The sequence below is a fragment of the Apiospora aurea genome, assembly GCF_038362705.1.
Source record: "Apiospora aurea strain CBS 24483 chromosome Unknown utg000007l_segment0_segment0, whole genome shotgun sequence".
Taxonomy (NCBI): Eukaryota; Fungi; Ascomycota; class Sordariomycetes; order Amphisphaeriales; family Apiosporaceae; genus Apiospora; species Apiospora aurea.
Genome location: NW_027117394.1, coordinates 3,760,209 through 3,788,117, shown reverse-complemented (window position 1 = coordinate 3,788,117; position 27,909 = coordinate 3,760,209). Strand labels below are relative to the sequence as shown.

The following is a 27,909-nucleotide window of genomic DNA, read 5'->3' as shown; positions in this document are numbered from 1 at the left end:
GTGCACGGAGCCCCTTTGTCCAAGCCCAGTAGCAGCATACACAGAATCGGAGTGGGTGGGATGGCTCAAGGGAATCCTGCCTGGCCTTCTGGTCAGTTCAGCCAGGATGACTACCACCAGCAACATCTCTACGCCGGCGCATACCCGCCCTCGTCCGCCTTTGACGCCCATGGTGCTCATGCCACTCATGGTGCCCATGGTGCGCACCAGGGCTTCGACGGCCCCAACGCCCAAGTCGACCACTCCAACATGTACATGAACTGGACCGGCAACCCAGCCATGGAGTCGAGCGAACACACCAACGGTCTGGATGAGTATGCAACCGGCACCTTCACGGGCCAGAACGCGACCAGTCCCGCGCCACAGCAACAATACCCGGGGCAGTCGTATTACAACCAGGCTGCTGCAGTAGACACCGGCGCCAGCCATGCCCAGGGACGCCAATTCGACTACCGGACGTCACCAGACTCCCACCAGATGTGGATGCCGGCCATGCAGACCCAGCAGCAACAGCAGCAACGGCCTACGGCTGCGTCGTGGCAGGCCACGTCAAATACACCGCCCCCGACGGGCTTCGCCCAACCGGCTATCCAACAATACAATGTCCCGGCATCGCACGCGGGCTATCCGCAAGCACCATCCCGGACCCACTCGGCCACCCCTACCGGAGCTAGGCCCGCTGTCCATGGCAACCCTGCCGCCGGTGCGGATCAAGCCATGTACGACTCGCCGTACCAACCGGTGCAGCTGCGAGAAAGCACAGGCCGCTCGACGCCCCAACCAGCCGAAGTCAGGAACTCCCCGTACCCGTTCCAAACAGCGCAGGGCATGGTGGGTGGCCATCAGTACCCTGCATTCGCGGCACCCAATGGCCAAGGCCAAGTGATGTACCAGAACCAGCTCCAGTACGCCGTGCCACAACCACAATCATCTGCCAATACTTCGGCTCATCTCCAAGCGCAACGGGCCGGCCAAGCGGTGTTCTCGGCGCAGCCGACCGTGCAGCCGCAGCAACAGCAACAAGCCATGGCCCAGGCCCAGATCCAACGGACCCTCACGCCCACCCAAAAGCAGCAGCAGATGATGACCCCCGATGGCCACGGCCCGGTGCCGAACAACGCAGCCGCTGCCGTGCAAGCTCAAAACTCCCGTCAACCCAGCACTCCCGCCATGTCACCGCAAGTGACGATGCAGCAACGGGCGCAACCTACACAGCCCACCATGCAAGCGAATGGCGTGGCACCGCCCGCTCCCGCAACCTCTACACAGTCTGCTTTGGCCAATGTCACTTGGAATCCAGTACCAGGCTCTCCCGTCTTGTTCTTCTCCCACAACCCAGTGCAGATGGAACAGCACCGGAATCGCGGAGGCCCGTTCATTGCTTCGTTCAATGAGCGGCAGAAGCCACTGCTGCCTGGCCACCCGACAAGATTGCCATGCGAGATCCTCCGTGATTTCCAGGCGTACGAGGCTGCTGTCGCCAACCCCAGCCTCAGCCCGGCGGAAGCGCAGGCCATGCGCGCGAAGGTGGCTCAGTTCGACCAAGAAATGCTGCAATTGACCGGCAAGAAAGGTATGTCAGCCCCTCGCTGTCTTCGTTTTCTGACAAGCACTGACTGGGTTCACCCTTTTAGCCTCGACCTACCCCAGACAGCCTGCCTCAAAACGATTGGCGACGGGCCGAAAGCCCAGAGGAAGCAGGACGGGCAAATCAGGGCCCGACTCGCCCGACGTGGACTCTTCGGACTACTCGAGCGAGGACGAAGAGTCGCAGCTGGACAAGGAGATTCGCAAGGTAAGCAAGCCAACTCTCTTGTGTTTCGTTGTAGCATTCCAAGGGACCTTCCGCCAAGTCGCGATGGTCTCGAGAATGGCAGACTGTGGCTGCCGCAGAACCCCACCCTCCACAAACAAACAAGCTAACGTCATGTCTTCGCAGCGCCTGTCGGAACCACGCCCCAAGGACCCCCTTGAGGCTGTCAAATGGGACGTCGAGAAGATTGTGTGGAGAACGGACGAGGCCCCCGCCGGATGGACAGCCAACGCCATTGCCGAGTTCGGCCGGTACCTCAAGGTGCTTTGGGACGACCTCAAGCAGCTCCGAAGCGACGTCAAGACGGCCGACGAGAAGTCGAAGAAATGGGCCGCGCTCAAGAAGGAGCTCGACGCCAAGTCGGAACAGGTCCTCATGGCCGTCCGCACCGCCGTCGAATCCTCCTACGACCCCGTGCTGCGCAACATGGGCGGCAACCAGCAGCTGTGCTCCGTCTTCTCCAACATGCTGCGGAGTGCGTACCTGATGGAGGACTGCGCCGGCCCCTTGCCCAAGACGATCCTCCAGCTCATGTCCAAGATCACCAACATGGACAAGACCTTCCTCCTGGACAAGCTCAAGTTCCAAAAGGTGCTCGTCAAGTACCGGAAGAGCCTGGACAGCGAGAGTGTCGCAGCATTCGAGCACATAGTGTCGTCTGCCAGGGATGACAAGGACCAGGCCGACGGCAAGCCGGCCGAGAAGTCTACCGAGAAGCGCGCCGAAGTCGCTCCCAGACCAGCAAAGGCCGACGTAGCTGCGCCGCCCAAGAGGGTGCCGTCCATCCTCGCCAAGGACCTGAAATCCGCCTCGAAGCTGACAGGGCTCAAGAGACCGGGCAGCTCGGCAGGGGTTGAGCCGCGACGGGTGCTCAGTGATTCCACCAAGGCCCTGATGGCAGCGACATCTGCGAAAAGGAACCGCGACGACGAGGATTCACGAGCGACAAAGAAGGTGGCTACCGATACTCCTCTGACGAAGCGGCCACGCGATGACGAGGTCGACTCCCGTGCTTCCAAGAAGCTGGTCATTGATGGCACGAATGGTGCACAGTCAACGACCAAGCCGTCTTCCACGAGCACTACCTCGGCCTCACAGGTTCGGCCGAGACCAACAAGCTCCATCCTCCCTGGCAAGTCGCGACCTGTTGTCAAGGCGGCAGCAAAGAAACCCGAGGCGCCTGCGTCTTCTACTCTGTCCACGATTAGCGGTCTGCTGGCAGAGATCTCGAAGCCCAAGTCGCCGCCGAAAGCGCGTGCGGAACCTGTCCGAGCCCCCGAAACGCCCGAAGAAAAGGCAAAGAGACTCCGCAAGGAAGCCAGGCGGAAGCTGCGCGTGCAATGGAAACCCGAGGGCGAGCTGGAACAGATCCGCGTGTTCGAGCACGAGGCCGCCGAAGACGAAGGACGCTCCAGCAACATGATCCAAGACGCCCGCGACAACCGGTCGGAAGGCCAAATGCTGAAGCGGGGTATCCGCGAAGACGAGGACGAGATGGATGTCGACGATTCTTCTGACGAACAATCGAAGACGGGAGCAATCAGCCTGCGTCCCTGGACGGAACCTACGGCGACCGACTTCTCGGCCATTGAGGACAAGAAGCGCCAAAAGAGCTTCCCCAACCGCGGCGGCCTTAAGGAGGTCGAGTCGGGCCAGGCGAAGTACATGGAAGAGTACGAAAGACGTGAGCTTATGGTGGTCTACACGTCTGCCTCAGACATCCCCGAGTCGCCCAAGTCCCCGCCGCGCAAATCGGCAGAGGCTGCCTCGGCCGCCCAGACGCGCCACGGCCAGCTCCCCTCGGACAAGGCAGAATTTATGGAAGTGCACCGTCGCTGGGCAGAAAACCACCAGTACGGTCCCAAAAAAGCACTGCAGGGCGCCATTTACCGACTTGGCGGGGCTCAAACCACGGATCTTGGCAAGGTCATGGCGTCGCTCCAGGCTGCATCCATCAACAACAAACCCCTTCGCGCCAGGATGTCGTCGCACCAGCAATCCGACAAGGACGCCACTGGCAGTCCCGCCTCCTTCACCAACATGTCGCAAGCCGACCGTGAGGCCAAGGTACTGCAGCTGCTGCAATCCGACGCCGTCAGGAATTGGCAAGACCCCAGTCCCTTGGATCCCAACCGACCCCAGACGTCGCGTCGCACCGATCACGGCGACCCCAAGGTCCAGGCCGACGTCGACGCCTTCGAGGCCGTCGCCGCCGAGTTCGCCGGCAAGCCCTTCCCCGCCACCGAGCCGCCCGAGCACATGAAGAACAACCCCGCCCATGTACAGCAGTGGCAGGCTGGCTACCAGGCCGAGATGGCCGCCAAGGCCCAGCAAGACGCCGTCGAGCGCGCCCGCAAGATGGCCGAGGACCAAGCTCGCCAGGCTGCCGCCGCTCAACAGACCACCCAAGATGCCCATGCCGCCGCCTGGGCTGCCTACTATGCCCAGTATGGCCAGGCCCAAGCCGCTGCCCAGCAGCAGCCGCCTCAGCAACAGGCTTACGGCGGCGCTGGCTACGACTACAGCTCCGTCGCCCAGGTCATGCGGGCTTTGCGAGGCGGCCAGGCCCAGCAGCCCGTCGCGCAACCTCAAGCACCTGCTGCACCGGCCCAAGACCCGAACGCCCAGCTCCTGTCTCTTCTCTCTGCCCTCGGAGGTGGACAGACAGCTCCACCCGCCCAGCAACCCCAGGCCGCCCAGGCGTATGGTGGCCAATCTGCCGCTGATGCTCAAGCGGCTTACTGGCGTGCCCTGATGGAGGCGGCCCAGAACCCCGCCGCTCAAGCGGCGGCTCCACCTCAGCAACCCCAACCGCAGCCGCCGTCCCAGCCTCAGCAGCCATCCAAGTCGTATCATCACAAGGACCGCGACCGAGCTGCCGCCCGGGCTACTTCTGCTGCCAGTGGTGCGGACGCAGGCTTCTTGGATTATGGACCCGGCCCTTCCGACTACGACTACAGCGACTCGCGCGGCGGCAGCGACAAGGGCGGTGCTTCTTCTTCTCGAGGAGGCCGCAAGGACAAGGACAACTTCCGCGGCGGCGGTGCTGCTGGTGGCGCCGCCAAGGACCACAAGGGCATCAACCGCGCGCTCATCGGCACCAAGCCTTGTTCGTTCTGGGCGCAGGGCAAGTGCGCCAAGGGCGACCAGTGCACGTTCCGACACGACCCGAACGACCTGAAGTGAGGCGGCAACGGAGGAGGGAGGATCAACAACACTTTCTCGCCTCATCACGTCATCACGAGCCTCAGCGATACTCGGCAGTCGTCTTCCTTTCTATACTTGTGTAAAGTATAATGCCGCATTTTTTTTCTTTCCTTTCTTGTTCTATTTGCCCGGCACGTACCGGCAATACATTGAACGCATCACATCCATTCATGGACCGTTTGGTGTTTTTTTTTTTTTTTTTTTTTGATCAGCATATTTCGGCGGCTTGCCGAAACAACACAGCATTCCCGGCATTTCTTCCCACTCAAAGTTCTTGCATCGTTCTGGCGTCTGAGGAGTCTACCCAGCTGCTGCTTCTTGCTGCTGCTTTTGCTGCTGCTGCAGTTCATGCCATTTGGCCCCAAGAGGAGAGCAGGGGGCATCATTGGCTTGTTTACGAATGACTTTTGAGAAGGAGGTTGAAAAGCTTACTTGCATGGATGATGGGCTTTCTGGTACTTGTGTCTCTTGTCTGTTGCAATTGTCGCGCCCTCGCCACGGCGGCAGTCACCAACACCAACCTTTGGCTGGAGGAAGATATTGCATCATGACAAGGAAGGCCTGGTCTCGTCAACAGGGGGGGCCGAATGAATGTAAATTAGTTGTACTGAGGGCCCAACAGGGGCGCCCTCCTAATGAAAACCATATGACCAATTGTCTGCGTTCCAAAGCGATTTGCCATATCCTGGGGCTTCAAACCTCCGGCACTGTGTCTTGAGCTCATGTCGGATAGACCCAATCCCGGATCATCGAGATACTGCAATTTGCTCTTCCCGCTGAGACTGCTCGCAGTGACTAGCCTCCTCCTTTTGCCAATATTTTCCATGGTGAAATCATGGACGTCATCGCGCTAGTAGTGGTAGATCAGGCAAAGCAATGACAGTCCTACGCATCATTACGGGACGCATGAAAAGCCTCCGTCTCCCCCAGCTTCTTCCAGTTACCATCTACGTAGATAGACCCAACTCACTACCTTCCAACTTGGCCATGAGAAGTCGCAACTTGTTCAAAACGAGAACGTTCAAGGTCGCTTCCACCATGCCGTCAGCTCTTGAGCCTGCGGACAACACGCCGGTGACGTACGCGTCGATGGCGAAGAGCAAGAGAGGAGTGAAGCGACAAGAACAACAGCCTCTGTATACGGATGGATCTCCGAGCTCTACTCCCGCCTCTCATGGCAGAAACACCAACAACACTTCTTCATCTCAACCAAGTCAGCAAACTCCACAACACCAGCGCCGTGGTGGTGGGCGCGGCCGCGGCGGTCACGCTGCATATTACCAGAGACCCTCATCCCAACGACAGCAGCGACAACACAGCAGAAAGGGCCACACTGAAGAAGAAGAAGACGTCTACGTCCTCACCCTACTCACCGACCCTGCCCACGAACGCGCCATGTCGGCCCTGCGCCGCCGCTGGTTCCCGGCCCAGCGGCTGAAAGTCGACGCGCACATGACGCTATTCCACGCGCTGCCGGGGCGGTTGTTAAGTGAAATCAAGCGGGACTTGGCGGCAACGGCGGCGAATTCCGAAACACTTGCGGTGGAGGCGGGGAGGGAGGGTGTTTTCCGCATGGGGCGGAAGGGGGTTGCGATCAAGGTTCAGGGGTACGAGGGAATGATCGGGGGGTGCGGAGGGGGTTGATCGAGCGGTGGGAGGCGTTGGGCGGCGATGAAGACACGGCAGTGGAGGGGAAGCAGGACGGATCTGCTGGGGGGAGAAGACGAATGGGGTGCTGAGTGCACAGGACGCGAGGCGAGACTGGATGGCTCACTACACCATCATGAACAAGGAGGAGGATGCCGCGAGGGTGGAGGAATGCTTCAACGAGTTGAGGGGCGGTTTGGAGCAGACGAGGGGCACGGTCCTGGGGTTGAGGCTTTGGCGGTACGATAGGGGGTGGTGGCGCCAGGAGGAGGATTTCTTGTTCGGGAGCGGCAGTAGCTAGTAGAGCCGAGATCCCATCTGATGATGTGCCTGCCGCAATGCAGAAGGGAGCAGTTGGCTACATTCGAACAAGGGAAAATGGACGAGCTGAAGGTACATGGCCACGACGACTCGGAAAATGGGCGCAACGAGAACATACTCGACCGCTACGGTGCCCTGATGAAGCGAGAGAGATTCGCGGCTTGGTGGGATGCCAAATACGGAGACAGTGGAGTGCCTTCCCCCTGCACACTGGAGGACTGAACACGGAGGCATCTTTTGCAAGATCGGACGAGTGAGGTACGATGAGCTGCGAGGGGATTTGAGACGGCTGCCTTGACCAATGATCAAATCCGGAGTTGATAGACTCGAGATAGCTGCAATGAATGGATGATCGCTGATCTGCCGGGCTCGCCTTGACGTCTATCATTATGCTCGCTAAGTACAGTTATCTTGGATGATCTAGAGTGCCCGACCCGAACACCAGCCGCCACCCCCTTGCCGTTTACCAGTCTTGGCTACTCCATCCCTATCATGTCGCCGAGACCCCGATGGACAAACATGACACTATACCAAAGGTTGGATCTAGTCCGGACAGCAAGTCCAATGGGCGGCATAGCAGCAGCATGACGTTGATTTTGTGCCAAGAGGTTCCTGCATGAGTCGAGGTCGGAGGCGTCGAATGCGACGTTACATTTACCTATACAGTGGTGAGTAGCTCGCCCTCGGTATCGGCCGCGATTCGCGATGATTGGTAGGTATGCAGCGCTCGAGATATACCGGAATGCGCCGAGGAAAGTTGCATTACACGCGAGTGCGAGGAAGATATCCACTTTTGTCACTTTAATGAAGGGACCAGAGAACGTAATCGTCCTCATGCCTTGTGAGGGGTGATCAGCTTTGCTTGGTGGTATGCCGCCATCGTAGTGGGGTGAATCCTGGGCGACTATGTACGGCGTATTCTTCGCCGTGCTGACTGCCAACCGAGTGTGGCGCGGGCTGGTGCTTCGTCAACACGAGAAACCGTATTGCTTACACTACCACATTTGCATTCTAAGGACAGGGCGAAGTTCTTGATGCACCCTCAGTCGAAGCTTTTGGTAAGCTCGTGTTGCCGTGAGACGGCGTGCTGGGGTTGTTGCCCATATAAGAGACGAGGATGGTCGCCGTTCTCGAGCAAAAGGAATAGATATTGCGATATCAAGCAGACTCCACACGGGTTATCAACAACAACGTCTTCAAAACAAAACGCTTACTCCGCCGCATGCTGTCCAGTATACATACAATGCTCTTCACGCTCCCCCTCTCCCTCGGCCTGCTCGGCCTGGCCACGGCGGCCCCCTTCGAAACCCGCGGCGGGGCGCCGATCCCCGAGTACACCACTGGCGTGCAGCTCGCCTTCCACGTGACGGACCCGCAGCACCCCTTGTGCGAGCGCGTGCACGGTATGGTGTTCTCGACGCAGCGCCTCAGCCAGGGCGTGGACATGGCGGTCGCCGTGCCGCGCGAACCAGGCGAGGGCGGCAACCCGGCCAAGGCGCCCGTCTTCTACTTTGCCGACTCGGACGGCCCGGCCTCGGCCACGGTCCTGCGCAGCGACGTTCCGGGGGTCTACCCCCGCGGCACGCACGTCGCGGCGCGCGACAGCGTCGGCGACACGCCCGGGGAGTACCACGTCTCGCTCAGGACTGGCCTCAATGGCACCGCCGGCCTCTTCTCCTGGCAGGGCGCCGACAATATCCCCTACCTCACCGGACCTGCCGGCTCCGGCTACGAGCAGGGCGGCACCTACACCGTCTGCCCGCGCACGATCGGCGCCTGGGACCTCCTGCTTATCAACTACGTCTACCCGGGCGAGACGGCGGCGGCGGACTGCGCGCCGGGCAAGTTTGTGGTGCTCTGCGCGGTGCTGCCGGAGACGGAGTGGTCGAGCGGGGCTAGGTCGGTGCCTTGCGTCCCGCAGTGATGTAAGTTGTGATGAGTGCGGGAGTGGCGGTGCTGGGATAGGGTGTCGCGGAGCCGGAAAGGGGCTAGAGTGAAGCACTTGCCCTATAGGCGATTTGGCAGTTCTTTATGATATGAGTTTCTTGAATCAAACCTCGTTTTTGCGGTACTGTAACTTGCTATTGTATTTGGTGTTTGATAGTGGCAGTTCCTGTTGAACCTCCCTCTCTCTGGTGTTGATAGTAGAGTGAAGGGAATTACATCTCGGCACCTAGCTTTTCCATCTAGTACAACTGGATCCCACTGAGAATGTCTCTCGGCCAGGCTTCAGGTCAAAGTCACTGGTAAAAAGCTGGCTGACTAGAGTAAACACGTCCATCGTGTAATACGGTGTTCCAGGCTGAGGAAGTAAGCGAGACGACGAAGCGGGGAATGTGCTTATCTCTTATCGTAAGCACCCTTGTCCACACATCGTGCGTGCCATCCCAATTGATCTCATCCCATCTCCTCCCTCCATCCCATCTTGCGGCCCCGTTCCCATGTTGCCCCTGACCTCGAACCCCACCAGCCGCGCCTGAAATATGGACCGCGTAGACATCGCTCTCCCGAGACCCAAGCCCAAGCCCAGTCGGACAAGCACCCCCAAAGTGCGCACCGGTTGCCTCACCTGTAAACGACGGCACATCCGATGCGATGAGGCCCGGCCAGACTGCCACAACTGCCGGAAAAGCCAACGTGCTTGTGGTTACGCCAACTCGCGCCAAGTCACCACCACCACCACCACCTTACTCCCCAAGGACTCGCCATTGCGCGTCGCTTCTTGTCCGCTGAAACAGGCGCTTTTGGACGCAGACCGCCATGACTTTGTCGATGCGACAGGGGCGAGGTACTTTCGGGAGTTCGCCAGCCTGATGCAGGGGTATTGGATCACCGGCACCTCCAACCGAGACTTTTGGGGCGTCACGGCCCCGCAGTTCGCGCGGGCGAACCCGCTCTGCCGGCATGCCGCCATGGCCATCGGGGCGTTGAGCATCTGGTTCGGCGCGTCCGACTCCACATCCCTCCGCGCACGCCCAGACGAGGAGAGCGCACACTACGTGCAGGCGCTGGCCCATCACGGCCGGTCGTTGAGGGTGCGCCAGCAACGGGATTCTCTCCACGACACGTCCTTCCTGTCGGTCCTGCTGCTCTTCTTCGACATACTTCGCGGCAATAACAAGGCGGCGATGGCGCATATCAACCACGGACTGGCGCTCGTGCTCGCGCTGATGACGGACAAGGACGGCGATGCCGAGAACCAGTGCCTAGCCCCAAACCCCACGCGCTTCTTCGTCGAGATGGCCGACGTGTTCGCCGACATCGCCACCCAGTCCCGGACCGTCCTGCACGGACGCGTCGGCCACTGCTCGCCCCTGCCCAACTTCGCGAGGGGCCTGCGGAGCAAGCGGCAGACCCTGGAGTCCTTCATGGTCCTGCTGAGCCGGCAGTTCCTGTCGTCGCCCGACGCCCGCCACCGCGTCCCCGCCGTGTTCCGCGACCTGGACGAGTTCGAAAACTGCCTCCAAACGGCGGTGCAGCGCCACACGACCATCGGGCCCGTCATGATGGAGATTGTGCGGGACTCGGGCATCCTCGAGTCCAACGACCCGCACATCATCGACAAGTACTACCCGGAGATCCTCGGCAACCCCAAGATCCGCGCGTACTGCGAGACCATCCGGCGCGATATGCAGGAGCTGGGCGACGCCTTCTTGCCCCTGTTCGACCGGATCCTCGTCACCGACTTTGACAAGCCGGCCTACCTCCGGGCCGTCAACCTCCGCCTGCAGTACCTCGGCGTCCTGCTCTTCTCCGACCCCACGCGCCACCTGCACGCCGACTCCATCCGCGAGCTCACCCCGTCGTTTCGGGAGTACCTGGCCCTCGTCGAGATCGCCCTGCGCAGAATGAAGGAAAACGGCACGGGCAACCCGGCGCACCAGGTGTCGCTGCAGTGCAAACTGTCCTACTACGTCATGATCGTCGCCTTTTTCTGCCGCGAGCCCGCCGTGCGCGACCAGGCCATCGCCATCCTCGCCGACTACCCGGGCCAGGACGGGCTGTGGGACGCGCGGGCGCTGCACGCGACGGCGCTCAAGAGCCGCGTCATCGAGCGGGACAACGCCGTCGACGGAGGCACGCCGGACGAGCAGTGGCGCCGGCTCGTGCGCCGCGAGTTCGTCTTCGAGGACGGCGGCGACCGCATCCTGTTTAGGTTCCTCGCCAGGGATAAGGCGTCGGGGGAGTGGAAGCTCGTGGAAGAGGTCGCCGACGTTTCTGGGGGTTTGAAGGGCTGCAGTGGGTGCCGCAGCCGCTGACGGGGTCGGGCAAGTTGCTCATTGGAGACTTGCTCCCGTCGTGATGGCACGTAGGCAAAGGAGTTGCATGAGGTCTTCGCTTGTTCCTGTGACGGTCTTTCTGTGCTACACTGCTCCAAGACGGCTGAGGCGGTCGATCTATTGTCATGATATCTCAACATAGAGCCGTGGGCACTTCATGATTCGCAATACAATGCATGCGGCGGATTTGGGATCATGTTCTATCGTTACAAACTACTTGAGTGGTGAAGATGGCACCTTTTGCTTTCAGCTTGGTGAATGTTGCAGCCGCCGACGGTCTGTGGTATGCCATCCAATCTATACTGACATCCGGCCTCATACCGGGGTGCATTCTACCTGCTTCTTCTGACGACACGACTACCGCAAAGCCTCGTGCGGTGAAATACCACTTGCCTGTTCGCAATTCGATCCATCATTGATCCATCGCTTGGCTCTGGCACTACGGTCTTTGTTAGCACAAATGTCCAGGACGCGACTAGCACGTTTTCGAGACTCACCATATTCCAATAAATACCCTGCCGCCTTAGAAGTTCCTCGTGCGTGCCCCTCTCAATGACGGCACCCTGGTCCAGCACGAAGATGACGTCTGCGTTCTGGATCGTCGAAAGGCGGTGGGCGACCACCACCATCGTCCGTCCCCGGCGCGCCCTCTCCAGAGCGCCCTGCACCGCCCTCTCCGACTCCGAGTCGAGCGCGGAGGTGGCTTCGTCCAGCAGCAGGATCTTGGGGTCTCGGATCAGGGCGCGGGCGAGTGCGATGCGTTGCTTTTGGCCCCCGGACAGCGACGCACCTTTCTGGCCGACATCGGTATCGTAGCCGTCTGGTAACGAGACGATGAAGTCGTGGATGGAGGCATCACGGCAGACCTCTTCGATCCTGGCCTGGCCGATGGCATGCTCTGGACTGGATGCTGCCCCGAGCAGGATGTTGTCGCGGATGGTGCCTTGGAACATGGTCGGTTCTTGAGCAACGAGCGAGAGACCCTGTCGGTAGGAGTACCTGTTTGCCTCGTGGATGTTGGCGCCGTTGCAAAGAATCGCGCCCGAGTCTGGTGCCAGGTCGTAGAACCTCTCGAGAAGCGAGATGATGGTGGTCTTCCCGCATCCGGATGGTCCGGCAATGGCGGCGTACTGTCCCTTTTCGATGGTGAGCGAGGTGCCTTGGAAGATGGGAACGTCGCGTGTGGGGTATCGGAAGTGAACATCTCGCAATTCGATCTGGACCCCGCCTTCCATGTCGGGGATCGGGTCACTCTTGTGCTCGCTAGTTCCGGTTCGGTCAACCTCCGCCGCCGTTTGGACGTCGAGGATGCGGTTGGCCGCCGTGAATGCTTGAGCGGCGTTGGGGGCAATGCCAAGCGCGATGCCGGCGTTCTCGGCCCCCTGGATGATGGCCATGAAGCAGACAAAGAAGGCCTCCAATGTGTACTCGCCCCGAAGCAGCAGTCTCCCTCCATACCAGAATATCAGAGCCTGGCATCCGAGACTCGCGCTATCGGTGAACCCGAACGCCACGGAGTTACGCTGCGCCTTGCGGAGGGCGACTTTGACGTGGTCGTCGAGGAGGACCCGGTACCGATCGATGATGGACTGCTCCATGTTGAACGCCGCGACCGTGCGCATGGCCCCGACGGCCTCTGTGGCGAACTGCGCGCTCTCCGTGAAGACGGTCGAGTTCATCTGGTCGAATTTTACCTCCTGCCGCAGCTTCCACAGCCCCGATGCCAGCATGACGGGCATGGTCACGAAGGTGCCGACGAGCGCCAGCTTCCACCCGAACACCAGTGAGATGACGAGGCAGCCGACCACGGTGAAGACGCCGGACAGAAAAATGACGAGGTTCAGCCCCAGCAGCTCCTCCATCTGCTTCGCGTCGCTCGCGATCCGGCCGGTCAGCGCGCCGTGCGCGTTGGCGTCGGCGTCAAAGAAGGGCAGTTGTTGGTAGAGCATCCCGCGCAGGTACGACGCCTTGCAAGTAGCGCCGACGCGGGACTGCGCGGCGACGCCGATCCAGGCGGCGGCGAAGTAGCTCAAGCCCACGCCGCCGGCCAGGGCCAGCCACATGAGGGCCCAGAAGTTGGAGGCGGTACGGAGCTCGGCGGGGTTTTGGATGGTGAAGACGCCGACGACTTTCGCGAAGAGCCAGGCTTGGGTAGGGGTCCCAGTGGCGATGCACATGGCGGAGAGGAGGATGCTGGTGAAGAAGAGGGGGTGGATCTGTTGTTGGTGGAGGAGGGTTGCGAAGCTTCGGAACGAGGCGGGGGTTGGGGCCGTTTCCCTCTTCGCTTCGAGGTCGGTGTCGAAAGTGAAGTGGGGATTGCCTTCTTCATGTTCCTGCATCCCCTTTTCGTGCGCTGCCGAGAGCGATGGAGATGCATCTACTACATCCGAGACATGTTCATCGTCGACTGAGAGATGGGTCAAGGCTTGGGCGTGAACAAGACGACTATAGTGCCCAGACGACGCGTGCATAAGTTCCTCGTGCGTCCCCTCCTCCACCGTGCGTCCGTCTCGGAGCACGAGGATGCGGTCGGCCTTCTTGATGGTCGAGAGGCGGTGCGCAATCGTGATGGTGGTGCAGTTCCGGCTGATCCGGTCGAGGGCGGCCTGGACGATCCGCTCGCCGTGGACGTCGATGGCGCTCGTGGCCTCGTCCAGGATGATGACCCGAGGCTTCTTGACGATACTTCTGGCGATGGCGATGCGTTGGCGCTGGCCGCCCGAGAGCTTGATGCCGCCGTCGCCGATCCGGCTATCGTATCCCTGGAGCATTATCAAACCATGGTGAGTAACAGCCTGATAGGGCGCGTCTGAACAATTAACCTACTTCTGGGAGTCGAGAAATAAACTCGTGCGCGTTGGCCTCTTTGCACGCACTAAAGACCAGGTCCCGCTTCTGCGGCTCGGGTGCATTTGCCCAATGAGTTCCGATGAGCCCCCTCGCGACGTTGTTAAAGATGCTGTCGTTGAAGAGGAAAGGTTCTTGCTGGACCAGACCGATCTGGTTCCGCCACCATTGCACGTCGAAATCCTCGATGTTGTGGCCGGAAAATGTGACGGAACCGGAAAGCTCGATCCGGTCCTCGGTGGTCGCATTCTTGGAGGTGGAGTCTTGACCGTCATCGTCGTCACTGGATTCCTTCTTGGGTTCTGCCTGGACTACCTTTGGCACCGGGGGCTGGTCACTGAGCGAGTACCATCTTTCGAGCAGAGCCACGATGGTACTCTTCCCCGAGCCCGAAGGTCCGACAATGGCGGTGTTGAGGCCCGCCCGGATGCGCAGGCTCAGACCGTCCAAGGCTTTCGACCCCGGCCGGCTGGGGTATGCGAACATGACATTCTCAAACACGAGATCCTTGGAGGTGTCGTCACCCTCGCCGTCCAGGTCCATTCTCAACCCCTCACGCTTGGGGGCCGGCGCGTCGATGATGGCGAAGAACTCGCAGGCGGCGACCATGGCTTTACTGATGGCCGTCAGGGGCGTCGAAATGCGCTCGACCGAGGTCAGGACCATCATGACCGACATGAGCACGACGATGACGGTCCCGACCCCGCCGGACCCGGAACCTTCCAGGATGAAGCGTTTGGTGCCGTACCAGAAGGCGAGGCCGTAGGAGCCGAAGAGGCCGAGATACTATATCCATTATGTCAGTGTCACATCCATATGAAGGAGATACGGACATACAATCAATCCAAAGTAGACACCAAACACCGGCGCCGTCTTCCGCGTCTGCCGCTTCGCTTCCTGCACCCACCTCTCGTAGTTGCGAAGAACCCTCTCCTGCGCCCCCCCGCCGCCATGACGAGGCGAATAGCGCCGAGCGCCTCGCTGGCCACGGCCGTGGCGCGGTTTTCGGCGCGCGAGAGGGCGGCGTGGCTCTTGAGAAGGATCGGCATCGCGACAACCATAATGACGAACGAGTACAGCACCAGACTGGACGTCACGAGCGTCAGCTCCCAGCTCCAAATAAAGGCTATCACGAGGGCGGCGACGACGGTGCCCGTGAACTGCAGTAAGGTTCCTAGGCGTTCCGACACGCCGATCTGTAAGGTATTGGCGGACGCGGTGATGGCGGCGGCGGGGGCGCCGGCGGGGAGGGTGTCGAGGGCGTGGATGTTTTGGTGCAGGAGGGACTGGAGGTAGTGCAGGCGCACGGCGGCGGAGAGGCGCAGGCCCGTCATGCGGAAGCAGAACTTGTTGGTGGAGTTGAGGGCCCATCTCCCCAAAAAGAGGGCCATGATGTAGAGGGACTGTTTCGAGAGCAGCTGCTCGAAGTCACTGATGGAGGATGACGAAGGCGCAGACAGGGAGGCGTGCTGGGTGAACTGGCTGGCGAGCTGGCCGAAGAGGACGTTCATCAGGGGCAGGGTGACGCCGGCGGCGAGGGAGGACAGGGCGCCGACGGTGTAGACGCAGGCGTCCCATCGCGTGGCGTAGCGGAAGATGCGGAAGTAGTCGGCTAGGCGGGGTTGGCGGTCGGTCGGGGGTGCTGCTCGGGTGTTGTTGACGGTGGTGATGCTGCTTTCTCCGACTGACGGTCGACTGTGATGGAAAGGGGCTGTTCGTCTTCTGGGTTGGTGTTTTCCTTCTGGTCCGCCATGACTGACGTCCACGCTAGTGTACTGAAAGATGGTCAAAATGGACTCCAGTTCATTAACTATGGTTTGACTACCGAAGTTGTCTTGTCGCTATTTCCCGGGGAAGTCGGTCTTCGTATACAAAACGCAAGGAGTAACGACATAATGAGGAACCCAAACTGGCTAGGAGTCATTTTTCTTATATACTTCGTCGGGAGTTTCCAGGACTCATGGACCATCAGCAACCGTCTCCTGTTGCAATATTGCCAGAGCCGCTTGTTTGAACGGCGGCCTGGCGCCGGTTGCTTAGGCTGACGGGAGGTCGGCGCTTGGCCAATCACGACACACCAAGACCCGACTTACAGCGGTTGACAGGGTTGGCACGGGTCGTAAACTCTTTACGGGCCGTGCACTCAATCTTTACGGTCTTTACGGATCTCCAGTGTTCAGGGGGTCGGCGCCCAATCACAGCTCAGGTTTGCTCGGGGGTGTTCGAGATTGCCTCTCACGAGCCCAGCTGACATCAACTACCACGAAATATTTTCTGGAATGTCGTGTCCTTTTTGGTTGTCCCCGAAACTGGGCCGGGAAATCAGCAGCGTACGTTGCATCGCGTCCTCTGGGTATCATCCGGGAATCCACAGTTCGTCAAAAATACACGTACAAAGAGCCAGGCGCTTCGAATTCAGATGAAAAGACCCCAGGGATCTTCATTTCTTATCCCGGAAGTAGGAAACACATACACATTAAGTCAATAAGATGGACGATTTGGTCTTCATGACTACCTTTCGTCTCCCTTTGATTCCGCTTGGGGATTGAGCAGGGTCAACAGATTGACCAGGGAGGGCGTTTGAAGGCAGGGCCGCATTGTACATGATATATTTACTTTTGGCCATCTCCTCAGATCGCTTCGGCATATCGCGAAATTCTTCGTCAAGAGTCAGCCAAATTGCGCAGATCTGGGTTGCCCAGAGCGGCAAACGGTCCTCGCAGAGAACTCGTGTCCACTGCCGGCTCCATGAACTCGATATCGCCGAGGCTCGTGCCCTGCTGCATTTCCGTGGTCACAAGCTCATATGCGTTCTCAAATTCCTTCCGTAGAGCTTGAGTGTGGTTATTCATTTCATCCATCTGGATGTTACCGAGTTGTGATGTGTCCATATGCGTCACAATCTAGATGCCCTTGTTATGTGAACTTCATTGTCATCTCCGGGTCCAAACCGAGTTACGGTTACTGTACCGCTAGCCTTCGCAGTGAAGAGTTTCGAAAAGGCATGGAGGGAGATTCGTAGAAAAGGATAGGGAAGGGTGGACATTGTAGCAGTATCATGGGACCAGACAAACGTGTCGCCCTTTCCTGGTACTTTGAAATGAGGGAGTGGGCGGCGCCGTATACACGGCTATTGCTGCCGCAACCAAGGTCTACCTTCATGATCACGGTCCCATTCAACGCTACACGTAGAGTGATCTACTGCCAGCACGAGGACATCCGCCCTCCTTCTCCCCACAAAACGGTAAATCAAATCAGGTTCCCAGTAGATGTAATACAAAGGTAGCCGAGATGACAAGGAAAATAGAAACGCAATCTAGCAAAATGGAAACAAAAGAAATCAAAGCTTAAAAGATGAGCATCTTCCAGGGCCATATTTGGCACCTATCAGACTCAAGCAGAGTCGTCGGTCTCCAAAAGTCGGCGCCCCGGCCCAATCGTGGCCGCAAACAAACCATCAGCGATTTCTGACTTCCGGCCGTCCTCGATACATCTTAAGATTAGAACTGCGAGTTACCGGCTTCGTGCGGCGGCGAGATTGGGAACTGTATGGGAGTCTCGTCCATGAGCTCGCCCAACTGCAGTGTACCACCAGACGGCATGTTCAGATAGTCCGCGGAACTTGGATTTCGGGCAGCCTGCTGCTTGCTTGACTTGCGCATCGGTGGGTTGGGGGTCTCAACTCGGACTCGAGACGATCAAACAGCTTCTCCATGAGAAAATGGATCGTGCTGTCCGCCTGACTGACGTCGGCCAAGAGCTCGTGCTGCTTCGCGTTCCAGACCTCGCGGAGAAGCATCACGGCCTCCTCCTGCGGGTTGTAACGGTACACGCTGCTCGGGCGGCGCGTTCCTGGGAAGACAATGTCCCATATCAGGAACCACTGCTCCTCGTGCGACTTATTGTGCCCCTTCTTCTGCATCAGCCGCTCCTTTTGCTCTTCCGTGACGCCCTCGAAGAACGGACGGTTGCCGGCGTGATGTATGACTTGGCACTTTACATCTCGGGCGTGCTCGTCTCGGTCCTTGGCGCTCGGAAAGACGCTCCAGCAGCGGGCGCAGTAGAATTCGGGCGTTCGGTGGGATCGGTTGAGGTGCTGCTTAACGTCGCGTACGCGCTTGAAGGTGTACTTGGAGCAGTCGCGGTGCCGCAGGGGGTATCGCTTCAAAAAGGGGCAGGCGAACAGCTGGTCGTCGGCTGCGTGTTTCGGTTTCTTGTTGCAGCTGTACCGCGACTCCGTGTCGGAGTCCGAGTCGTAACTGATCGGTTCTTCCTGGGAACGCTTCCTGGCCGAGCTGGTCTGCGCATACGATCCCGGGATGGGGCTGTCATAGTTCGAGTCTGGTGAACAGGTCTCTGATGGTGGTGGCATTTCGAACATGGGCATCTCAAAGTCAAAAGAACAACCGCCTTGCTTGGTCTCGTTGAATAAATAGGCCTTGAAGTCCATCCACCCGGACAGGTCGAAGCTGTCCTGGTCGAGAACCTCGGGAGAACCCTGACCGGGTTGCTTGAGAGCGAAGCACGTTGATGCGTCGAAAGATGCTTCGCAATATTCCGGTCCAGAGAAGGCAGTTGAGAAGCCGGGATTTAGTAGAACGGTCTCGGTGGAAGCTGCATGGTACTTGAGGCCTTTCCCTGGAGAGCCTGCATCCGGTCTATGCGTTGTGCTGAAGCGGTCTGTCCTCAATATTCGAGTAAGTGGAAACTCTTTGTCAGTGAGGTTCCAACCAAGCGAGGGCATACCTTCTACTTCTGCTGCGAGCTGTTGAGCCTGTTCATCCAGTAGCGCTTTCGTACATGGACAGTGGCAGCTCGTGTCTATTGGTTCACTGCCAGGCGGTGATGTTAGTTCGTCGATCTTGGACTCATGGTCGCTCGTAGCTGCTTCCACCATGTGTGTGGGTGTCATGTTCGGGGACGTCTTCAACTGGTTAACCGCCCTGGGCAAAGCTTCGAGACATAACGTACGCTTTAGATGAAGATTCTGGGGACGACTTCAGCAATATCAGGCTCCCGGATTTCTCGTCGCGTGACTGATGATTTCTCTTTGCATCATCCTCTTCTTGCTTTGGTGCTTCGGGCGCTTGTTCGTGCCTAAACTGGCCAGAGGAGCCAATCATCGTCTTCCTCTATCTAGCAACCTTCCTTCATCGATGGCTTCGGTTGATGTTGAGGTTCACAGGAGGTTCAAAGACAGTCAATGACAGTAAATGGCACACCGAAGAGTAGATGATAGACTGGGTATCTCCAGTGGGTAGTTCGGTCTATGGAGCGTAAGCGCTTGCAAAACATCCTGATCGAACAAGGTTGAACAAGGTCGAACAAGGTCGGCCCGGGTGATCTCACACCCCCCGTTGCAGTGTACTAATTTAATTATTGGGGGCCGCACATTTCCAGGCGCATTCTGCCCTTGGAGTTGAGTTTCCAGCGTGTAGATGCTGCCTTGGCACTCTACACAGATGTGTAAGTCTGCCTCGTGCCATTATCATCCGCCTGCAACCTATGGGAATGCGCCACGCTCGGGTCCCGTTTCTTGGCGTTGTCTTGTCCAACGATTGGTTCAAATACACGGCACCAGGGGCTGTCAACGCTGAGGGACGACACTAAATCTTTTGCCATGGCCTACGTTCTTCCAGAAATCATGCTAGTATGTCGCGTTGCACTACGAGGCCTTAACATTGCTTTGCCGTGAGTCGAGTGGCTGACGTTCAGCTTGAAACGGCTCACATGAAACTTCTACGTTCTGGCAGGTGTGTATCTGCAGTGCTTTATTTGCTTCGTGGTGGAGATGCAGTGGAATGATGTGTAGGGACTTCACTATGTACGATATGGAACCTTGACCCCTCTGTACATGGGCTTTTACCAGCACTACGCCCGAAATTGCTTCTCGAATGTCCGCAGTGTCGACGACGCAGAACTTCTGCTTTTCTTGGCCTTTTGATGCGCGCCTTGTTGCTGAGACCAGGGGAGGGTCTGGTTGATCGGGGGAGACATCCTTCTGCCAGTCTTCCAGGCGGTCCCTTCGCATGGGGCTTGCAGATCCGTCAGCCAACCAGCACACAAGAGCACAGTGCGAGTATGTGGAAAATACATACCCCTCCTCGTCTTTTGGTGATGATCCCTGGTGTGTATCTTGACTTTTGGTCATCTTGGTATAAGCCGTTGCCTCGAGAGTTAGGTATCGTGATATTCAGACCGAATAGATGAGTGAGATGAACGATGCGGATTGCTTTACAAGAACATTTTGGAAGCAAACTTCAGGCAGCTACTCTAGATAAATACTCGAACCCTTTGGCGATTCTCTGCGGTTGAAGAAGTGGCTTTTCGAGTTCGCGGTTGCGGATGTCTTCCAACACCTTTGTGGTGGGTGTTGGGTAGTCTCCGCGATGAGGAACCCTCACACTTGGGTGCCGTGCTCTTCAGATTAGCGCAGATTCGACCGTTTCGCGGGGGAAGCTGGCCAAGTACGTATTCGCTGCCGTTGCACACCCGCCCTAGAACATGTTACGCTCCGCTCTTGTTTCTTCTTGGTAATGTAATTCTTTGAAGACCGTTACCCCATTATCGCAATGATACCTACGACTTGACACTGTACGCAGTTTCCGATGTTCGCAAGTGTGTAGAAAGCCAGGATCGGCCGACAGGGCCCAACAAGGCCCTATTGGTGTTCCAGGCTTAGCCCCCCGGCCACACTTCAACCCCGGAAAACACTACAATCGCATTGCGGGGCGGGCGAAGTGGAAAAACCGCCGGTGCAGGTGTTGGGTCGCGAACGAAGCCGTCTCACACACAACTGCGGGCTCAGCGGATAGCCGCACCTAAATCTAGTTGTTGTGATGCCATGTACAGTAGAAGGACGCCCTACGGCTGCCTTGGAGTTCACCGTGGTAGCCTTCAAGCTCAGTCCGCCTAGTCTGTCGTACCGGGCCCTTGGTCGTAGTTGTGCCGGTGCAAGAGGACTTGCTGCATGCGAAGGCACATCCATGAACCGCTGGGCGCCACCTATTTGACCATGAAGAATCTCGACATCGCGAGCCCTTCGCTTGACTCTGCTTCTTTTCCAGTCGAATCGTCCATTATGGTCTCCAAACCACCTAAATCACGCCAAGTCGTCGCCAGAACGCGGAAATTTGGCCACATTCTGGGTGGTGCTGTGGCTCAGCTACTAAAACGAAGCTTACACGGCCTCTCCCGCAAGCCTAACAAGAAGCTTGACAAGAGGATGTCGGGACTCGAGCGGCGTCAACCACCGGACTACGGGGGTGGACTGTCGCCTAAAGACCCAGCGGGAAGGTCTCGGAGCCGACTGGAAATGCAGCCAAACAATCTGGACGACTCCTTCAACTTCTTGCGCAATGTTCTTTTGGCGTACTGGTACTACTTTTGGTGCCCTAGGGCTATCGGATCCGAGCCTGGAACGGACACTGCCCAGGCATTCCTCGATGATTGCAATGGCATCTTTGCAGCATACGGTGCATGCGAGGATGGCACTGACTCGGGCTCGGGCACAGGATCCGGCGGCACTGACCCGGCTACTCTGGGCGGCACCACTGTGGCGGGCAACTCTTCCTGGGGCGCACCCCGCAAGTGCCAGAAGGGAAACGGCAAAGACAAAGGCAACAAATCGAATCGTGACGCAACGTCAGCTGCGTCTCTCGGACAAGGCAATCGACCCGACCTTCTTTGCCCTCACTTTTTCCAGGGCAGATGGGGCGAGGTTTGCCACCAGCAGTACAAACGCATCGGAGACGTGAGACAGCATCTCTGGCGGCGCCACCGGCAGATCCTCCATTGCCCAGTCTGCGGGCTCGCATTCGACTCGGAGGAGGACTCGGAGACGCACATCAACCAACGAACATGCGTGCCGGCAGCCTTCTACCACCCGGGAATGACGCGAGACCAATGGGGCGACATTTGCGCCCGTGCCCAAGCCCCGCCACACACCGTCAACGGAGGCGACGAAGAGCGATGGTTCCAGATCTGGGACATTCTCTTCCCGGGACAGCCACGGCCACCCTCACCCTATATTGATGGCTCCCTTTTCGCCATGCAATTCGACTACATTGCTCGCATGTTCGTGGACGAAGGTGGAGCTCGGGCTCTGGTCACTGAGCTTTACCCTTTGGACGCGCCCAATGTGCACCCAGAGTACCGGCAAGGGCTTGAAGCCGTATTTGAGGACTTGATCAGGAGGCTTGTCGCACGTGCGGGAGAAGAGGGCAGGTTGCATAGCACCAACCGCCCTCAATGAGCGAGCATAATGGATGGAACGATGGCGATTGGGAAATGATGATCCCTCTTCTCTGTGTGTATATATATATATATATATATATACCGTTTCCTTGTGTACTTTAGATACCCCATGTCCTGCAGTTAAGCATGGACTTTCAATTCATCTGATGCGATTTTGTTCCGAGTCAATTGACCCTGCCACTGCCACTGCCACTGTCACACACACACACACACCCGGCTTTCTGCACCATGCGACGAAAACCAGGGCGCCCATCGGCGAACGCCCGTCCTATAAGAATGCCAGGCATCCCCATACTTGACAAACACCGTTTTCTAGATTGCTGCGTCTTCAAGGGAAAAGGTCACTTCGTCTAGTCCATGTGGCCCCATTCTTATAGGTACGCTTGCTTGCTGCTGGCATGCTGTGGGCAGTTTGTCACGTTGCTTTGCTTGCATGTCGGTGTCGAGAAACCGCGCGCACAACTGTGCGGTTGACCCCCCAACAGCACGAAACCGCATTCAGCACATGTGTGCGGTGTGATTGCTGCTCCCTGTAAGGCTGATGACGGCCCCCCACCATCCGCTCGCTGACTTGGGATTCACCGATCCGGCTCACTCAGCCCTGCCGTGTCTGGATTCCCTGCCGTTCTGTCGGACACCGAACGAGGCCCATCAGCATATAAGGCTTGATACCATTGATGAAGCTATTCGTGTTCTTTTGGTCTGTCAGAATCCCATGCCCGCAAACCACAACCGGAGCAAAAAGCACAATCGGACCTGCCCGAACCAACCCCGCCAACAGCCAACATCAGCGCATTTCCGCCAGGGTCAGCACCCAGATGGCAGCGACGTGCTCCCTTATCGACAATGAGGCTGCTCAACACCTCGACTTTCCAACTGCGTCGGCTGACTGAAGGAGAGCTCGCGCCGCCGTATGCGGCTCTTTCTCACTGCTGGGGTACCGACGAAGTCGTCTACGACGATTTACAGAACACCAGCATAGACTGGTCACAGAAACATGGCTTCCGGAAACTCATGGGCGCCTGCGCCGAGGCCGTCCGTAATCACCAGTTAGACTGGCTCTGGGCCGACACCGTCTGCGTCGACCGATCGTCGAGTGCCGAGCTTTCAGAATCCATTAATTCGATGTGTCGATGGTATCGCAATTGCAGAATCTGCCTTGCCTACGTGGGCGATGCGTGCTCGTCAAGTTCCATTGAGGACGCACTTGGAAAGTCCCAATGGATGCGGCGGTCTTGGACCCTGATTGAACTGATCGCCCCTCGACAGCTGCACTTTTTCAGCGCAGACTGGTCATGGATCGGAACCAAGGATTCCCTCATTTCGACCCTCTCGCGCATCACCCAGATTGACCAAGCCGTCCTCGAAGATGCCGATAGTATGAGCGACGTTTCCATCGGGAAGAGAATGTCCTGGGCAGCGCAGCGTACGGCGAGTAGAGTCGAGGATGTCGCTTACTCGCTCCTCGGCATCTTTGGTCTGAGCATGCCCGTCGTCTACGGCGAAGGGGAGCGAGCATTCATGCGATTGCAAGAAGAGCTGCTCAGAACACTGGACGATGCATCTCTTTTCGCATGGAAAGCGACCGACGACCAGCAGTACCGCGGTCTCCTTGCCAGATCACCATCCGAATTTGAGCATTTTAGGCTGCTGAAAAGCGCCGCCACTTCGTGGAGGTTACCAGCCGCTTTGAGACTGGCCTACACGTCCCCGACGCTGACCTGCAGTCTTGGGCCAGACGGGTTTCACGAAGAAGTGCGTCTGCCGCTTTCTGTAGTTTCCAACATGTCCCAGTCCTATGGAAGCCTGGGCATCAAATTGTGTATGTGGAATGGATGCTTAGTCCGGTCGAGCCCGCAGCAACTCTTCTACGTGTCTGGCGAAATCACGACCGGCACGCAAGAGGTGCCTGTGAGCCGGGATGTCGATGCCAGGGCCTCGAAACTGATTAGCCAGTCCAAGACGAACGAACTACAACAACATAACATCAATGCTTTTCAGTCACATCCGGGCAGCGCTCTGTCGAATAGGGGCTTTCTCACTTCTTTTCAGCCGGCCATGAAGGACTACGAGCGTCAGGCTGGGGATGGCGAGACAGACTCTGAGCTGACAGGGCCCGTTTGGTCTACTGGGGCTGGATCGTCCACGGGCATGGATATCCGCCCAGAGACTCCCTTAAGTTGCACCATGGCGGAGGAGGAGACATCGAATTCTACTCCCAGGTGCCATCATTCATCGCCATCACCATGTCCGGAAGATGATGATTCAGACCATTCAGGCGATTACGAGTCTTACCTATTTCTTTCCCCGGCTATGGAGGGTGGGGCTCTGAAATTGGACCCTCCCTTTGCAGAGTTGGCGGATGCACTGGCGAATCTGGCATTGGAGCGCTTCACCTCCTGGCTCACAGACTATTGGGCCTCCTATACGTCAGCTCAGGGTACCGACACCACGCCTAGTAGCAAACGGCTCAAGGCCAAATGCTTCTCTGAGCACACAAAGGTGGAGACGAGGGAACTGGCCGGTGAGGACGATACCGTGATTGTAGAAACGCCAGGGTCGAGCTTGTTCGCCTGTCCATACTACGTCCAAGACAAGATCCAACATCTCCATTGTCTCACCCGTACCGATATTCGCACCATCCGCGATCTCAAGCAGCATCTATGGACGGCCCACCGCCAGCCGTACTACTGCCCGACCTGTAGCCGTACGTTTTCCAGAGCTTCGATGCGCGACCAACACATCAAGGACCGGACCTGCAGTCTACAAGAGTGGAATGGTCCGCCACAAGGTCTGTCAGAGACTCGGCTGCAAAAGCTTGCGAAAAGGTGCAAGCCCGGGACACCAGAAACATACCAGTGGTTCGAGATCTGGAACCTGGTCAACACGCCAAAGGCCGCAGATGTGCCATCTCCACAAAACGCCCCCTGGACGCCATACCTGACGGGCAAGCTCGAGTCGGCCATCTGCATTGCCCGGGACTTCTGGGCGCAAAAGGGTCAGTCTGTCATTGCCGAGTTCCTCACGCAAATGAACCTACGGGACTATTATAACGTGCGGGACGAGGAGCGGAACCTCGCGACGCTATACCAGGTCACCCTCGACAGCGTCATCGATCAACTGGTGCAATTATTTCAAGACGATGAAGGGCAGCACATCGAATCGAATACCAGCCTGAGAAATCTTCTGTCCTCCCTCCGGGGCTTCTGTTCCAAATGGATGTAGTGCCAGTGTGTGATTGTAGCCGACAACTACTTCACCTTCAATTGCGGCAGGCAGTGTTTGGACAAATTAGATAGCATATTTAGTAGTATGGATTATAATGTCCGTACTACTTATATTGCACAGATGCTATGTGAGATTCCATCTGACACATTCTCAGGGGGTGGAACGAGATGGACATGGCGTAATGGGCAGAGGAATAGCACCAACCTTTGAGTCTCCCAAGGGGAGTTCTACGGTATACAATATACTATATGCAGAAGAGAGACCTGGGCTTGGCAGCATCCAGAAAACAGCCATTGCCATGTTGGCCATTTGCATAATGTAGACTGAAGCCTCACAAGATAAATAGGTTAGTTTCCATTACTGCAGCCCATGTACCTAGACGATAGCTTCATCTGTGTACACAGGCCCGATTCCCTGGTTTTGATAAACAAGCACCGAAACACCGAGAGAACATCAGGCGATTTCCCTGAAAAAGACACCCATGGTAGATGAGTCGATAATCATGGCCGATATTTGGAGCGAACAGAAGACGGCCTCAGTTGGCGTATCGTCCAAATCCGGCCAATGACGTGCTGAGGGAGGGAACATGCAGAGGACGACTTATTGCCGGGCAACACCGTAGCACCTTTCATCTTGCAGGAAAGGCAGACGCGTTGAGGCAACATGGGAGCTTTCAATTCCCTGATCGCCGCACGGGCTCAATCGACTGATCCAATCTTGGCTTCTCTCAACGACCATTTACTTTTGTGCAATTTGTTGCTGTGCAGTCTGCTGTTTAGTCTCGTGTAACACCACCAACATGGCCGTCATCGAAGACGTCCCCGGCGTCGAGATCCGCATCGCCGTCGCGGGCGCCCCGGCCAAAGAGTATGGGGATCCCGACTTGGAGGTTCCCAACCACAACGACTCCTTCCTCTCGTCCGTCTACATCGAGTGCCTCGACGGCCAAGAGTTCGCCTTCCGCTACAAGGACCATCAGCTGAAGTTCAAGTTCTACATTGGCGGCAACCTGTGCGACCGTCGTCCCCTAATCGAGGAAGCCACGACGCGCTCTGGGCCCGTCATGCGCGAGCTCCGGAAGCAGGTCGAGTACAACGAGGCGACCAAGAAGTGGTATAGCCACAGATTCGTCTTCACCGCCGTCGAGAAGGGTACTCGATATCCCCGTCCCGCCCATGCCATCCTCTGCCAGTAGTTGTCCCCGCTGACCAAGTTGCTAGTGGACGATGCCAACAAGCAGAGGGTGGAGGAGGACAAGAAGATCGCGAAGCACCTTGGCGTGCTGAAGGTGGAGGTGTGGCGCGCCACCGTCCACACCCACCACAACCCTCCATCCAAGACTGGTGCATCCAACAGCACGTCCGCCCGTGGCATTCCTCCCATCGCCGAGAAGGCTCTGAAGGGCAGAGAGATATCCCACGGCGTTGCGACCAACCGTGACCGCTGCTGATTGACCCGACACAGCCTGGACGAAGGAGAGCCTATCGAGTACAAGCCCTCTCGGAACACCTCGGGCCGAAAGAAGTGCAGCTGTAACCTCCCGGAGGACAACGGCCCGATGGCCACCTATCTGTTCCACTACCGCTCCAAAGGTAAGAAAACAACCGACACCACCCCCTCTGTGCCTCTGCTGTTGCTAATCGTCGCCCAGAGGCGCTCAAGAAGGAGCGCATCATCGCGCGAAGCCCATCGCCGTCACTCGCTCCAGGTGGGGATTCGGAAGAGGAGAAGAAGCCGGTTGTCAAGCGGGAGCGCAGCAGCGATTCGTTCGGCTTGGATGACGTGGCCTCGGCCAAGTCCCGACGCAAACGCATTAAGCCCGAGGAAGATGAGGAGGGTCTGGAAGTAGTGGACCTCACGGGAAGTTTCCGAGGGAAGAGTCCCTACTGGGGAGACACGGCTGCGGTATGCCTGAGGGGATCTGCTGCTGCTCCCACATGACTGCGGCGTACTGTACCACCGATCCGGGGTGATACGATTTGGTACCGCTAGCATAATGTCGTCTCCGCAGTACGATTCGGTGTATGCTGCATCCAAGTGGATCAACTGGTCGGCAAATAGTTCAATGGCTATGGAATGTCTCATATGAAAAGGACCAACGGGATACCACTTGTGTGTTTCACGTGTTTCCTGCGGGCAGTAGTGTAGTAGCAAAGGTCACCGGTGGGGCGCATGCAAGATGCATGTAGTCGATCGGACATAACCGATGAGCGTCCTGGTCGTCGTCTCAATCGCCGATGGTGGCATGGGCGAATAGTAACCACCTACATATATCAACAAGCAAAGGGTTCGTCGTCGCAAGCTGCTAGC

The 27,909-nt window shown here is 57.8% G+C and overlaps 11 protein-coding genes across 11 annotated transcripts; 7 read left to right on the top strand and 4 right to left on the bottom strand.

Moving 5' to 3' along the window:
- Nucleotides 1-60: 60 nt before the first annotated feature.
- Nucleotides 61-4,999, top strand: PG986_011479 (c-x8-c-x5-c-x3-h type zinc finger protein; the record flags this gene model as incomplete). Its single annotated transcript, XM_066847701.1, has 3 exons — nt 61-1,573; nt 1,635-1,795; nt 1,940-4,999. 3 exons carry the CDS (start codon nt 61-63, stop codon nt 4,997-4,999), a joined length of 4,734 nt encoding a protein of 1,577 aa, XP_066697192.1.
- Nucleotides 5,000-5,896: 897 nt separating this feature from the next.
- PG986_011478 (uncharacterized protein) lies at nt 5,897-6,968 on the top strand (the record flags this gene model as incomplete). Its single annotated transcript, XM_066847700.1, has 2 exons — nt 5,897-6,648; nt 6,707-6,968. 2 exons carry the CDS (start codon nt 5,897-5,899, stop codon nt 6,966-6,968), a joined length of 1,014 nt encoding a protein of 337 aa, XP_066697191.1.
- A 1,263-nt stretch (nt 6,969-8,231) lies between these two features.
- On the top strand, nt 8,232-8,912 carry PG986_011477 (uncharacterized protein; the record flags this gene model as incomplete). Its single annotated transcript, XM_066847699.1, has 1 exon — nt 8,232-8,912. The coding sequence occupies one exon, from the start codon at nt 8,232-8,234 to the stop codon at nt 8,910-8,912; it is 681 nt and encodes a 226-aa protein (XP_066697190.1).
- A 559-nt stretch (nt 8,913-9,471) lies between these two features.
- On the top strand, nt 9,472-11,247 carry PG986_011476 (uncharacterized protein; the record flags this gene model as incomplete). The annotated part of the gene is made up of 1 exon (XM_066847698.1): nt 9,472-11,247. One exon carries the CDS (start codon nt 9,472-9,474, stop codon nt 11,245-11,247), a length of 1,776 nt encoding a protein of 591 aa, XP_066697189.1.
- A 433-nt stretch (nt 11,248-11,680) lies between these two features.
- Nucleotides 11,681-16,559, bottom strand: PG986_011475 (ABC transporter BEA3; the record flags this gene model as incomplete). The annotated part of the gene is made up of 5 exons (XM_066847697.1): nt 11,681-11,707; nt 11,766-14,030; nt 14,095-14,901; nt 14,973-15,810; nt 16,510-16,559. The coding sequence occupies 5 exons, from the start codon at nt 16,557-16,559 to the stop codon at nt 11,681-11,683; spliced, it is 3,987 nt and encodes a 1,328-aa protein (XP_066697188.1).
- Nucleotides 16,560-16,778: 219 nt separating this feature from the next.
- Nucleotides 16,779-17,161, bottom strand: PG986_011474 (uncharacterized protein; the record flags this gene model as incomplete). Its single annotated transcript, XM_066847696.1, has 2 exons — nt 16,779-17,018; nt 17,075-17,161. The coding sequence occupies 2 exons, from the start codon at nt 17,159-17,161 to the stop codon at nt 16,779-16,781; spliced, it is 327 nt and encodes a 108-aa protein (XP_066697187.1).
- Nucleotides 17,162-17,719: 558 nt separating this feature from the next.
- Nucleotides 17,720-19,012, bottom strand: PG986_011473 (uncharacterized protein; the record flags this gene model as incomplete). The annotated part of the gene is made up of 1 exon (XM_066847695.1): nt 17,720-19,012. The coding sequence occupies one exon, from the start codon at nt 19,010-19,012 to the stop codon at nt 17,720-17,722; it is 1,293 nt and encodes a 430-aa protein (XP_066697186.1).
- Nucleotides 19,013-19,491: 479 nt separating this feature from the next.
- On the bottom strand, nt 19,492-20,266 carry PG986_011472 (uncharacterized protein; the record flags this gene model as incomplete). The annotated part of the gene is made up of 2 exons (XM_066847694.1): nt 19,492-19,569; nt 19,982-20,266. 2 exons carry the CDS (start codon nt 20,264-20,266, stop codon nt 19,492-19,494), a joined length of 363 nt encoding a protein of 120 aa, XP_066697185.1.
- Nucleotides 20,267-21,196: 930 nt separating this feature from the next.
- PG986_011471 (uncharacterized protein) lies at nt 21,197-22,369 on the top strand (the record flags this gene model as incomplete). Its single annotated transcript, XM_066847693.1, has 1 exon — nt 21,197-22,369. One exon carries the CDS (start codon nt 21,197-21,199, stop codon nt 22,367-22,369), a length of 1,173 nt encoding a protein of 390 aa, XP_066697184.1.
- Nucleotides 22,370-23,217: 848 nt separating this feature from the next.
- On the top strand, nt 23,218-25,596 carry PG986_011470 (HET-domain-containing protein; the record flags this gene model as incomplete). Its single annotated transcript, XM_066847692.1, has 1 exon — nt 23,218-25,596. The coding sequence occupies one exon, from the start codon at nt 23,218-23,220 to the stop codon at nt 25,594-25,596; it is 2,379 nt and encodes a 792-aa protein (XP_066697183.1).
- Nucleotides 25,597-26,398: 802 nt separating this feature from the next.
- PG986_011469 (uncharacterized protein) lies at nt 26,399-27,540 on the top strand (the record flags this gene model as incomplete). Its single annotated transcript, XM_066847691.1, has 4 exons — nt 26,399-26,750; nt 26,820-26,958; nt 27,064-27,191; nt 27,251-27,540. 4 exons carry the CDS (start codon nt 26,399-26,401, stop codon nt 27,538-27,540), a joined length of 909 nt encoding a protein of 302 aa, XP_066697182.1.
- Between the last annotated feature and the right edge of the window lie 369 nt (nt 27,541-27,909).